The 15094-nt window shown below is 30.1% G+C and overlaps 2 protein-coding genes across 2 annotated transcripts in view; both read left to right on the top strand.

Annotated features, from left to right (window-relative positions):
- Nucleotides 1–15094, top strand: part of LOC126771180 (ATP synthase subunit delta, mitochondrial) — a 103846-nt gene that overhangs the window by 50195 nt on the left and 38557 nt on the right. The window lies entirely within an intron of this gene.
- Nucleotides 302–14604, top strand: LOC126771128 (proton-coupled amino acid transporter-like protein pathetic). Its single transcript, XM_050490870.1, has 6 exons — nucleotides 302–980; nucleotides 1130–1307; nucleotides 2921–3278; nucleotides 5357–5532; nucleotides 6906–7078; nucleotides 11389–14604. The coding sequence occupies exons 1-6, from the start codon at nucleotides 707–709 to the stop codon at nucleotides 11625–11627; spliced, it is 1398 nt and encodes a 465-aa protein (XP_050346827.1). The 5' UTR covers nucleotides 302–706; the 3' UTR covers nucleotides 11628–14604.

Raw genomic sequence — 15094 nt, 5'->3', positions numbered from 1 at the left:
AAAGATGCTTAAATACAATTGATAATGGAAATAAAAACAAACAATGCAACGGTTTTTGGGTGTAGTAGGAAAACAAAACAATAAATTAATGAAAAAAAATGTACAATAAATATTAAAAAGTAAAATATAATAACCTTATTTTGTTTTAATTAAATCCTGAAAATTATTTATCTTCCAAAACAGGGAATGCAGTTATTATGGCAACATTATACGCACATATTGACAAACTATCTCTGTCTCAATCGCGGTTTCACGGTCCCTTGGTCTATTTGTTTCTCTGTCTACGGACCAATAACTTTGTTTCCCTGTCTACGGTCTACGCGTGTATCTTAAAATCTCATTCACAAGTTGACAATTGAGACTGACAGTTGTCATTTACTAACATTAGGAAGTTTAAAATTCATGAGTCAAGTTCACAATTGGACGTGTTGTTGTGCGATTTTAGAAATCATTGATTAGTTGATGTGTTATTAATTTTTAACTTCAAAAAAACGAACAAACGTAATTGCAATTATTTTAGAAGAACTAAATAAAATACCAGTGTTTCAACATAATAATATTTTTATTTAGATGTAAATAAATTATTATTTGTCTGTATTTTGATTTAAATCTTTTATTAACAAGACGCGGCAATTTATAATGTTATTAGTCTTACTCAACAGTACCTGATATATTTTTACGATAGTGTTAAGCGTTAAATATAAACATGAGCGATGAAAAGCAGCCGCTTCTTACCGGACCGAATACTCCAATTGACAATGCGGTGGTTCAAACTGTAGAACTGGTCGCTAATCCATCGATCCATGTATCACCATTCAAACATGATTCGCCGAAAAAAACGGAATACAACCCCACGTCCGAAAGATACTTAGAACATCCTACATCCAATTTTGACACACTAATTCATCTTCTTAAAGGCAATATTGGGACTGGCATTTTGGCAATGCCTGATGCTTTTAAAAATGCTGGCCTTTTTTTCGGTACGTATGTTTATTTTAAATATAAGATTTTTCTGCCAAAAAGTACTAATAAATATTAATTATATATAGCTGAATAAATATTTAAATTATGGTGTCTTGTGGTATGTTGAAATATATCATTTAATTATATCTATTTTTTTTGGTCTCAGGTGTAATTGGAACATTATTTATGGGAGCGATATGCACACATTGTATGCATATTTTAGTTGCTTGTTCTCATGAACTTTGTATAAGAAACCAACGACCAGCAATGAGTTTTGCAGAAGTAGTAGAAGATGCTTTTGCAATGGGACCTGTACCCTTAAGACCATATGCAAAAAAAATAAGGTAAGTGCAATTTTTACATAGTATAGAATTCGGACAAAGTAAAAAGAAAGTCTACAAATATCCATTATCCATCTAAAAAAAGTAGAAGCTGTACCAAATGGAATGTCATGTTTAAATAGTTGTTTTTGTAGATGCATTACCATTTAACATGGAACTAACCTTTGTATTGAATTAAAATCAGCTACTTGTGGTATCATACATATCTCCAAAAATACTACATATAATCAATTTTTGATTGATTAAAGTTTTATTGGACAGTATGTATGAGATAAATAAGTCTATATTTACAAAACAAAAAGCTGCAGTTAATGTGTAAGGTGCAGTTAATCTCATAGGCACAATATATTTTCCGAAGAGCAAAAAGAGATAATTTTCACAGGCTTTTATATTTCAATAAATTATTTTTGTATGTTATCCAGTTGTTTTTTGTATCATAAATTTTTTTTAAGTTGTCAGTATATTCATATAGGATGTAAATAAATATTGAATAGAGAACAAAATAAAAAAAAAATCCCAATAAACAAATAGTTTATGGAATTTTTCTTTACAATTTAAGAAAAAAAAAATGATTGTCTTGACAAAACTATTTTTTTGTACTATAATTACTATAATTTTCCAGAATACTAATTATATATTTTTTTATTCACATTTCTAAATCTATTTGGGTAAAAAATGGTTCTTAGTTGATGCATCCCTTAAACAATCTGAAATAAATTATACTCATGTGAAATTGTTTTAAAATCCTAGGCATGGATTTCATTTTGCTACAAAGAAGACAATCATTCGATTTGATTGAAATTAAAAAAAGAAAATATTTTATCCAAAATAAAAAAATCATTATTTTGTTTGATCTCTTTTTTTGTTACTGGAATCTGGCCCTTCTATATAATCTATTTACATACTTCAATGTATTATCCATTACGATGATATAGATAGAGTCATGTGTATAGGGTACTTATTTGTCGCGGTCAGCTTTAAATAAAATGAAACTGCGTATGGTTGCCATACGCGCAGTTTGATTAGGATATATTTTTTAAAGGCGTACCTTTTAAAATCCGGAAATATAAACATATTTAAAACTGGATATATATATATATATATATAATATTCGGCAATGGAGTTTTTGTATTGTTAGTACTGCTTGCGTCTATGTAACACTCCGTGTAATACATAGACAATAAGCTTAGATACAAACCGGTCATACGGGACACGTAAATTATTTATAAATTTATTCAAACTTGAAAAAAGCTATAACCGCTATTAATATCCCCTTACTTTACTTTAGAGATCATAAATATGTAGCTACTTAAATCTTATATGAATATGTAATTAAACCCTTTAATAGAGAAAACCATATTTAACTGCTATTTACATTATTTAAATAACCGTTTCAGAAATACAATAAAAAGATAAATATGTTTTGGCGAAAATAATACGCTAATCTTATATATATTCATATGATTTTCGAGGGCAACATACAGTTCAATAACATTTAAAACACAATAATATTACTACAAAATCTTAAATCCTTATAACACTTTATAGTTGAAATCGAAACAATTAACATACTAAATATAATTGCCTAATTAATAGCACGAGCTTTGTTGTTTCAGGATTGTAGTCAATATATTTCTAGTACTGACTCAACTAGGATTTTGCTGTGTTTATTTCTTGTTTGTCGCCACTAACCTCGAAGACACGATGCATTATTTTCGCATAAAACTAAGTGTACACAGCTATCTAGCAATGTTATTTGTGCCAATGTTGGCCTTGGGTATGGTGAAAAACTTAAAGTATTTGACTCCGGTATCTTTAATAGCATCAATAATGACCGCTTGGGGCCTGGTTGTAACATTCTATTATATTTTGCAAGATTTGCCTCACACTAGCAGTGTCAAGGCCTTTGCAAGTTGGCATCAGCTACCCTTGTATTTTGGCACGGCTATATATGCGTTTGAAGGCATTGGAGTGGTAAGTCTATGATATATTATATATATTTTAGTATTTCTAAATTCTATGGCAATTTCAGTATCGTACAGTAATTGTAGATTGCATGCTTAAATTACAGGGCTCCTTAGGTAAAATGCTTTTATATATTATGTTTATTTTATTTTATATTAAGGTAGTTAGTTACCTATTCAAATGAAAACCTGACAGTTTTATTCTAATAGCCGAGTATCTCATTAATGGAATTTTTATATTAGAACAATGCATAGATAAGATTATTTTTTTTCAAAACAGAGCAAAAAAAGGCATCGAAATGAACGAGATTTTTTAAATAAAAATAGACTATTTTGTCTACATATAAAATAGTTAGGTAAATATGTTCTTTCGTAGTCTAAAATTTAGCGATATTCATAATTTTAACGATGTTGTTTATACTTTAATTGTCAGATTAACGGTTAAATTTAATAACTGTAGTAATTTCGATCATTATCAGCGCCGGCTTAGCGACCCTTGAAGTATTCCGAGAAAATTTTAGTTTTTAGTGTGATAATCCTTTTAAAAGTTATATACAAACATTTAACTATTTTATTATACTATTTTTTCTACAAATGTTTTGCGTTTTCTAAATCTCTTACTTACAGTTATGAGCGCGTTATTAGTAATCGCCCGCCTAATCGTAATTTAAAACTGACACAGATGACATACAAGATATTTATTTGTGACAGAATTAAATATAACAAAAAAAAAACAATTAATTTAAAAAGTTTGAAAATGTTGCCTGAAGTCGTCGTGAAGTTATAGTCGTATTTATAAAACACTTTCTGAATGAAAACGTTTCTTTGTCTAATTTGCATAAGCGTAGGTGGCTTCACCCATATTACTCTTTTAATATATATGGGTTGTTGTTGTTTATAAACGTTGCTTAAAAATATATAACGTAAATGTGACAATTCGTGTTGTATCTGAAAGCAATCAATAAATATGCAATAGATAAATCGTCACCCAAGGTTACACAGGGACTGTTAAACATAATCATATGTTCTGTGCTATTTAGATGTAAATATAATGTCAGAATTAAATAAAAAAAAAAAACAACACTCAATATTACGAGAAAATTTGTCCATAAAGATAGCCTTGTTACTATAATTACATTCGCGATCAATTTAATTATTTTTACATAACACAAATATGGATTACAAATATAAGTAAAAAAATTGCCTAGTTGCCAACTCGGATTTGATATTAGGTCAAATAAATGTGAGTAAACAATGGAAATACGATATCATTATGAAAATATCGAATGAAATCAATCGACCTCTAGCTTGTCTGGCATATTATGATAACATTTTAGCTTTTTGCTTATAATAATAATATTGTTATTGATATATAATGCATCCTAAATTATTAACTAACAATTAAACCATTACGGGACTGCTTTTAAATGTTCTTAAGGGATAATTAGTTAAATAATTCTGTCTTCTTCTGTGGAATGTTGAACCAATAAGAAAGAAAGAGAAAAATGTTCAACTAAACACCCATGAATGTTTAAATTAACAACTTTTAATTTAAAAACTATTATAACTAAAATCGTGTCTGTTATGTATCGTCTGTGTTTATATTTTATCAATGATCGTTTAAAAGTAATTGTATACTTAAACTTATTACAATTACTAACATTTGTCATTACGAAGTTTTTTAGAATCTTTGTTTTCTCTAATATTATAATAATAATATAAAATAGTAAAACATAAATAAACGTTAGATTTACATATTCAATGCGATTTGCGTGCTTTTTTTTACTTCCAAGTTCCGATAACAATATCGCCGATATTCAAAGCGCAAATATTTCGCAATTCCATAATGAGGTCGACCAATGATATCATGTTAATTCAATCTCATTTTTTTGTTGTCTTTACATTGTGTTCCTTTGGTTAGTTAGACGCAAAATGAATATAAATATTATTCTCTATCTTAAATAAGGAGGAAATGATTTAAGTTGCTCATAACAATATGAGCTAGCTAGAGTATTAAGCAGGCATTATAAAATTTAAATTACACATGTCTCGTTTTTGATTAAAGGTCTATATTATTTTTTAATATAGGTTTTACCTTTGGAGAATAATATGAAAACACCGGAAGATTTCGGCGGATGGACGGGCGTTTTAAATACTGGAATGGTTATTGTGGCAGCGTTGTACACAGCGATTGGCTTTTTTGGCTACTTGAAGTACGGGGAATCTGTGTCTGGCAGTATTACACTTAATTTACCGAATGATTTGTGAGTATTTTTTCGTTTATCATTTATACGTGTATGAAGTTTAATAAAATGTTTTTTTTTTAAATGGATGAGAGTTTGCTAATTATATTTTATTTTTGAGCAAATTAACGTCAACGTTTTCAAACTAATAAATAAGTTTAGATAGCCATTCATCGTAATCCACGATTACGCTTAAGGGCGTGACGTAGTTCTTGAGATATAAATTGCAGAAATTATCTCGCCCTGTGCTATACATAAACTATATTATATAAACGTCTGCAGAAATAATTATTCCGTTCAAATCAATCTGAAAGTATATTGTTATAATTACTTAATGGATTCTCTTACTAATTACGTACCTACCTAATCATAAAAAAAAATATCCGTCATCCAAAATATTGACATTATTGTATCAGTGTTGCCACTGTGCAACATTTTTATCTAAATGAATATTTTATCAATTTCTCCCTCAATTCGTGTAATGTAAAGTCTCATATACACAAACCTTCCAGCTTCTAACATCGATTTAAACATTCAGACCAAAACGAATCCTCAGTTATTGAATTATGTCTCTGTCTATATTTGTTTTAAAAACTATGTAAAATATTTATACGTTTTAAGGTAACGTATTCGATAAAAATTGTAAACAAAATATATGTAGAGGTGGCTGTATTAACGAGAAATATTTAACTAATTTTAATAACAAGATTTGTTTTAAATTACATTCTATTATGTCCGTTCGTCGTTGTTACCCCGTAACGAGGATCGGGGTTATAACAGTAACAGCCTGTGTATGTCCCACTGCTGGGCTAAGACCTCTTCTCCTTTTTTGAAGAGATGGTTTAGAGCTTATGTAGCCCAGTGGTAAGAACGCGTGAATCTTAACCGATGATCGTTAGTTCAAACCCCGGCAAGCACCACTGAATTTTCATGTGCTTAATTGGTGTTTATAATTCATCTCGTGCTTGACGGTGAAGGAAAACATCGTGAGGAAACCTGCATGTGTCTAATTTCACTGAAATTCTGCCACATGTGTATTCCACCAACCCGCATTAGAGCAGCATGGTGGAATAAGCTCCAAACCATCTCGGGGTTATTAAAATGATTCCTGAATAATTTTCATATTATTTTCTCCGAAACTTCAGCGTTGTAATTTTGAAGCTTAAGACATTTCAGTATATACAGATTTCTAAATATACAATCAATTTCATTTTTAAAAACATCAATATTTAATTACAAGAAAAAAACTCAAAAAGACATGGACAGACGCAAGTTACAGACGTTAAGTCTGAAGAGAAAGAAATAATTATTATCAATGAAGGACATTTTATAAGTCCTTCGAATACCCGCATGTATTTTTGCAATTAGAGTAAATGTAATGTAAATTTTTTAAGGTTAGCACAAAGCGTTAGAGCCGTGATGGCGGCGGCAATATTCCTCTCGTACGGCCTTCAGTTCTACGTGCCTATGAATATCGTCTGGCCGTATATTAAAACTAAATTAAATTCCGAAAAGGCACTTGAATACGGCGAGGTTGTGACGCGATTCGTTCTCATCACAATTACTTGTAAGTATTACATTGTATTAAATAATTATTAATATATTTTCCATAGAAACTACATTTCCAACTTTACATTCATTTATGAGCCTACTCGATATATTGATATTGATATATATGAAAATATTTTGATATTGTTATTTAAATAACGTTGAGTGTGTATTATTGTCACAAAATCTTTTGTCTTATATATTTAACTATACGTTATTTATCTGCGCGGAGCTATCCGGCATAGACCTTACTCACACGTAGTCGCTAATCATAAATATTATGATGAAACCATGGACAATTTTGTACTTTTTCATTATTTGAAATATTCCTAACAGAATATAAATTGTATGAACATTTTGTTCATCGTTGTATTTAACTTTATCTGTTAATACTAAAATATATGTTTTTTGTTTAATTTAAAATAGGGAGACAGATTGGATTTACTAAACTCAATTTGTGTGTTTATCAGTCAGTCAAAATAAGAAAGTGATAATGTAATTAGCAATAGTTTTGTCTCTTCCGAAGACATTGCAACTACACTCTAATAAACCAGGCCAGAGTTAATGTATTGTTCATACAATTAATATTAATTGTTTAACATGTACTTCGATTTAATCATTCTCGTCCACTTAAAGTGCATAGCAATCACAATAAACTTGTATAGGTTATTTAACAGCGGTCACATTATCTGCTTAATAGTCTTAACCTATCGTTTTTATTGCAACAAATAATTACAATTAAAACTGTACTGGCTGAATAAAAAAAAACAATCGCTTTCGAAGATATTCCATTTATATGTTATAGTCTGTTTAAATAACGAAACATTTTTTTTTATATTAGTTAAATTTATTTGTTTGTATCTATTCACCTATATAAATAAAAATATTTGTCTATCTGTCCTCTATGAGTCATTAAACTGTTCATCTAAATGAGATAAAACTTTATCGTGGTGTCCTTGGTATGCCCGAGAAATTTCCTAACCCAAAAAATACATTTTTTGTTATGTTTTTTTTAATCTCCTTCAATATGAAGGAGATCCGTTTATATAGATCCTTATTCTACGCGAAGCCAGTAAGTAAGTTATACGTGTATCTAGTTAATTTATAAAACTTTGACGAGCCGGTTGGCGTGGTTGGTGGATGCTTGCCTTTCACGCCGAAGGTTGTGAGTTCGATTCCCACCCAGAACAGATATTGGTGTGCATGTATATGTCTGTTTGTCCCGAGTCTGGGTGTAATTATCTATATAAATATGTATTTACAAAATATGCAATATATCAGTTGTCTGGTTTCCATAGTACAAGCTATGTATAAGCTTAATTTGGGATCAGATGACCGTGTGTGAAAAATTTCCCAGGATATTATTATAAAAATGTAGTCATCAAAGACTTTCAGCATACACCAACGTTGAATGTACAATGACGTCATTTTGATCTCGAAATGGTTATTTATGTATGCGGGCATTTATCTTGATAGTGAAAATAATAATAGCCTATAATCTTAAAACCCTAGTTTCAGGATGGATATAGAATAAATAATTATGTTATGTTGTATATATTTATATATTTTTTAGATATAGCTCGTAATGTCAATGTAGTCGGAGAGAAATTTGATAGGTTGACGTTGACGAAACTATTACAGATACACGAAAACTATGTGTAACAGCGTTTTAAATCACATTTTTATCTCGATACATTATGGCAACACCGTATGTGGCCGGTGTCATTTCTATTTTTCATCCCCTATGTCTACCACTATTTAGAATGGAATTTCCAAAAACCACTTATGTAGGATCATAATATAATATATTAATCAAAAACCTACAATTACACTAAAGTACTTCAAAGTTGAAGAACTTGCACACAAATCTTCATCCCCTTTCCCCGTTGAAACTATTATTGTTTTGTTTATTTTAATTTTAGCTTTATATTCAAAATTTTAAGCAATCTAACAATCAGTTACCCTGGTAATCCCCATAGAGAATGGAGGCCTGCATACGCAGGCCACCCGTCAGAGCGTCGTGGTAGCATGCGCAAGCGATCCCGTGGCGCTCCTCGTTATGACGGAAAGGGTACCGCTGGTTTTTTAGTGGATATTCCGTTGTTCGGGGCGCACTCGGCGCCTCGGACATCGGTGAGCCCCACATACCCCCCCACTGTTCCCGTGGGGGAAACGAGTAATGCGTTTTTCCAGCGTAAAAAAAAAAATCTAACAATCAGTTAATTTTGGACAGTCAATAATATTTATTCAGGGGACATTTCTATCTTCTCATATTGTTTTCATATGACGTACATTTCTCACGCCTTTAATAAAATTTCTAATTAAGATAAACAGTAACCTTTGTTGGCTTCGTCAATTAGGAAATTTACTCAGCGATATTAGTAATTGTTTCACTCGCGGAAAAGACCCAGGAACTGACTTGATTAATATATATCAATAATTGTTTTAGTTAATGCATTCAATATCATTAACGAATTAATTCAATATGAATTATCTTTTTTTAAACAATAATATACATTTAACGTTAATAATATTAAAAGACGAACCTTAGAAATACTTTTCGCGTATGAGAGCACAGCGTTTCGGTAGCTACGATTAATATTAATTAGATAATTGGATTATGATAATTTATCTAATTCCCGACTGAAATTAAATTGCAAATGGAGAAAAAACTTTTTTTGCTAATGTAAATTTTAGTATGGATTTTTTTTATTAGATATATTAATGTGATTTAAATGGCGGAAACGCCTACCTCAAATTTTCTGTACAAATAAAATTGACGTTTCTTCTCGATAGACTGTACATTTCAAATTCAAATTCGTTTACTCAATATAGAGGCATTTACTTGTTGATAGTCAAAGTATCTGAAAAGAAGCGTTTATGGAATTTGTTTTGTCAACTGTTTACAATTAGCGTCATGTAGTCATCATAAAGAAATATTCAGGAGACGATAGCCTTATTGTCAGCGTGCTACAAGTCTATCAACTCACTGATTGTATAATTTTGTACACAAACGTTCCTTTACATTTTTTTTTATTTAACCAGATACTGAATCGGACAGACGTTTTGTATTTTTGACTTTGACCGAAAAAAAAAACAACTTTTTTTGGGCTCGGGCCTATGCGATTGCAGAATAATTCGCAAAAATTTCATATCAACCGGATAAATGGTTTAGAAACGCATATAGGACAAACATACAGACATTATTTTTTATTTATTAAAAAGAAGAACATAAAAAAAACGATCATAGGTGCTTGTAATCATACTTAAATATAATACCTATCTTATTTTGATTTTGATTATTATTGTTAATTTATTGATATGAATATATTAATTAATTTAAAGCATAAAAAAAGAATAAATGCTAATGAGGTCTATTCATTGTGAATGATAGATGGACCCCCGGCGCTGTTAACAGAAACAGAGACGAGCGTTAGAAGGTCGACAAGTTTGGCACGTGTTATAACTGGAATTTTATTCATAACGAAGAATATTTTCAAATATGTACACATATTTGAAAATATAATATTTAATGTATTGTCGGTCTATAATTTAAACCTTACTGGTTGTAAGGCTTTGTGCAAGCTCGTTTGGGTAGGTACCATCCTCTCATCAGATATTCTACTACAAAACAGCAGTACTTAATATTGTTGTGTTCCGTTCTGAAGGGTGAGTGAGCCAGTGTAATTACAGGCACAAGGGACATAAAATCTTAGTTCCCAAGGTTGGTGGCGCATTGGCTATGTAAGCGATGGTTGACATTTCTTAAAATGTCAACGTCTAAGGGAGTTGGTGACCACTTACCATCAGGTGGTCCCATATGCTCGTCCGCCTTCCTATTCTATATAAAAAAAAATCGGTCGGCTGTTATTGTATGACACATCTCGTATTGTAATAAATCATAATGTTTGGTTACTTTTAAAATTTCCAATAACAAAGTCATAAACTTTCAAACGCTTTCTTTCTCTAATTTTTTGAAGTAGGAAAATTTTAAAATCAGACTATCAGTCATTACCAATGTTTATTTACACCCAGCAAACAAAGCGAGTTAGTAAATCACTCTGCTTGTTTGAGCTGTTTTATCTCAGAAATGCGAATGCGTTTGTTTATAATATAACGCAAACTAAACGTTACCGATAACGTTATGTAAAATATCTATGAGATTCGTACGCTTAGCATACAAAACAAACTTTCCAGCTTTATAATATCAATATAGGTAGGTTAATTTTCATCCCATACATACATTCATCATCATAAATATAAAAATGTATTTTTCTAAATGATGAAAAAATTGTAATACAATTAATGTGGACTATTTTTACTTTCCAGTCGTTGCGGCAGTGCTGATACCGAATTTAAGCAGCATTATCTCCCTCGTGGGTGCGTTCAGCAGCTCTGCTTTGGCGTTGATATTTCCACCTATAATCGAAATTATAACGTATTGGCCAGATCGTCTGGGAACAAGGTGTTGGATATTATGGAAGGACATTGCGATTGTTATGTTCGGCATAACAGGTTTTGTCTTCGGTACTTACGCTAGTTTAGAAAATATTTTGAAACATACTTAGATAAATATTCAGGTGTGTAGAATATAGGTAACGTTTCTACTGATGGTATGTCCCAAACGGCAGTTATTCAACAACCAAATGGCAATGCTTCGCGAAACCGTGCAACCTCCGCCCGAAACCAGAACTGTTTTACACATACATTATCATACTGTAAACGACTTCGGGGATTTTTTGGCTTGGAGAAAGATTAGCTTCTACATCCATATAAATGTGGACTTTGTTGATTTATTGTATTGTGTGAAAAAACATGTGAGTTTCTTGGTGTTGGTATTTGTTTGACTAAAAGGTGGTCAATAATGGCATACATACAGGCAAACATGTTGAATATTTCACTGGTACAAGGCACCAGATTAGGGGCCCCGTCAGCCGAGGTCCAAAAATAATATAATATTACTCTAACCGCTTCTGAATGGGGGGCCTCAATGTCTATGGACGGTCCGCTTTCTTTTACGCGGCCCATTTGACTTTGCCGTTCTTTTTATTAGTAATGGAAAAAAAAAAAAATCTGTTAAATAAGTCATCGTCAAGATGTTTGCTCGTTACTGTACCAACCAGTATGTGGCGCGCTTTATCTAGTTTAATAAATGTCTCTCGACACTACTTTTCTTGCCACGGACTATTGCACATTGGCAAAATAATCTGACTAATGCAATTAATTATTTACGAATAAAAAATAAAAATCTGATTCTCAACAACCATGACAATAATATTAAATAGAAATGACTTTAAATATATTTATACAAATTTTACTTTAGTCAATAGGTGTTGAATCAAATGAAGTGATCATGTAATTAACTTATTCTAAGAGTTACTAGTATTAAAACAATAAGTTATTGTTCTTTATATATCTGTTTAAATAGCTAAAGAGTATTTTAAAATAATTATTAATAGATTATATCTGGCATTTATGTATATTTACTTATGTTTAATGGGACATGAGTAAATAAGCACATTAGTGCTTAATAGCTAATCTAATGCACAAAGGAAAGGAACGTGACATGTATCGGATTATGTTTTACAATATTTTTTTTATTACGAATAAAATTTAATAATTGTATATTCTACGATGATGTTAAATGGCAAAGTTGAAAAATTTATCATGAATAATATATTTACTTTATTTAATAAACACAAAAGTAACTTGTACACGTTTATCTTTTAATAAATAGTTGAAAACATAAATAATACAATAGCTTATATTAAATCTATGTTGACATTTTTATGTTTCTTTCTACATTTGTTTTGTCTTTTTATTATATTTTTTATGTCATATTTTATATTATGATTATAAAAAAAAAATGTGATATGTAATTTTTTTATAAGAGGTACCTATTTTATTTAAATGTAAAATATTTTTAAAGTTGAAGCTTTAATTTAAATGTATGGTTACCTGTCATTCCAAATAGAAATGTGACCTCATAACTACCACCATAGGGATAATGCATTTAAGTGTTTAACATATTTGTATATTTTTATTATTTATCATTATCGCTTTATATCGTCCCCGCTTTCATTCACCTATCTAGTCTAATGGTCAAATAGTTTCTTGTGTATGGTTATCCTTCACTTAGACTCACATCTTTCGCACTGGCCTTATAGACATAATTAACAATATTCTTGTAATATTACGTTCTCTCCGCGTTACATTTAAAAGTCCATACATGATCAGTTTGTATTTAGCTTTTCTAGGCCTATTTATAAACTTCTAACGTACTCGTGGTTTCTGAGCTGGCGAACGTTTCGCTATATGATATAGTCTTATTTCATAATACAGGGATTTAAGTTGAGAACAATACAAACCGATTTGGTCAAGTAAATAAATGGGCGTTGCTTTTTAAGTTTCTCTTCAAATTTATAAAGAAAACAGCCACAAAACAGCTCTGTTCTGCCTAGAAGAACTGCCTCGTAAACAATTCGAAAAACGAAGAAAATCCGTAAAACAAACATTTTGGCAGTTATGAGGTGTTGTGGTATGTATCGAAAATACCTCTACGAAGTTATTTGTTCATGATCTAGTTGTGCCCAATTGACTCCGTGAATACGAAAAAGCTGACGTTTTGATTACTAATTTCGATTTTTTATTCTGGGAACTCGATCCGCTCATTTTTAAAGATATTACGCAAACTTATGGATGATATAAAAAAAAATTGTTTAAAAAATATTTCAAATATCTTGTCTGCGGAATATCACAAGCCTGCGGGTCTAGACAAGTTACAAATCGATATATATCAACCACATATAATTGCGCTAAATATCAACCTCAGAGAAGAGAACAAACATAAATAAAAGAAACGCCCCTTTTCTAGTTAACCAGAGTTGCGATACTAAAGTTGTAAATGTGACCCTTATATATATTATAGTACAATACACACTGCATATGAGTGAACCATGTAGAATATTGATCGCTGACTCACTAACAATAATTTTGAACTCCCCAATATACCACACATATTTGATATAGAACATTTTAATTACTATATTATTCGTACGATTAAAGCTAGTAAAAATCGCGTCTTTACGTTTATGATTTTCTAATAACATAACCAAATACTAACAATATCGGATACTTTCGTTTATTATAGTTATTATGTAGACATTTTTAAATACCTAATTAAATATATATAATCGACATGAATAATCCATATAAATTAAAATATTAATATTTGATGCATAATGAATATTATTTTCTGAACAGTTTAGAGGTCTTGTTCTTTAGTGATAAATGAAAATAAATTTGCAAATACCTTACAAGTCACGTAGAATATATAAAGTAGGTATATGACACAAATTCGTTACGTAATAAAATATTTTATTTACTAGTTGTAATAAACAAATGTTTGATATATGACAGTGATTTTTTTTTCTATAATATACGGGATATTATTTATATATTTTATCCTAATTGTTATGCCTGTAAAGTTGAAATTCTTAAACTTTACATCTCAATTGAAACCTTAAATTAACTATAAAAAATGTATTTGTTATTTATTTTGAGTTGCAAAAATGTATTTTAATAATATTTTATAGATCTGTAAGTAAATTTTTTTTTTTTTAAAGTTACTGTCAACTGTTAGTTACTATATTTGTGATTCAAGTACAGTGGTAGACAATTTATATAATACATGTCTATTTATGTATTTTATATTGTTAACTGCACAAATTAATTTTAGCAAAACTGTACGACAACCGTAACGAAGCGCAGTATTAGTAAAAATGTTTTAAAATTCGTTACACTTCCGTTTCGTTCGTTTCGTTACCTTCAAAAAATATATAAATTCTTTCATCTTGGGTGTTTGGGAATACAATTTCTCTGTAACAATCGCTAATAAAGTATCCGTGCGATGATTTCATTAAGTTTTGAATGTTACATTAAAGTTTATTTTATCTTATTAAAAGGTATTATAAAAATATATATATATATATATAGAGTTATTATAATGTGACAAGAATTGATGTTTAATCTAAAT

This window comes from Nymphalis io, chromosome 10, assembly GCF_905147045.1.
Source record: "Nymphalis io chromosome 10, ilAglIoxx1.1, whole genome shotgun sequence".
NCBI classification, from domain to species: domain Eukaryota; kingdom Metazoa; phylum Arthropoda; class Insecta; order Lepidoptera; family Nymphalidae; genus Nymphalis; species Nymphalis io.
This window is presented reverse-complemented; position numbering and strand designations above follow the sequence as displayed.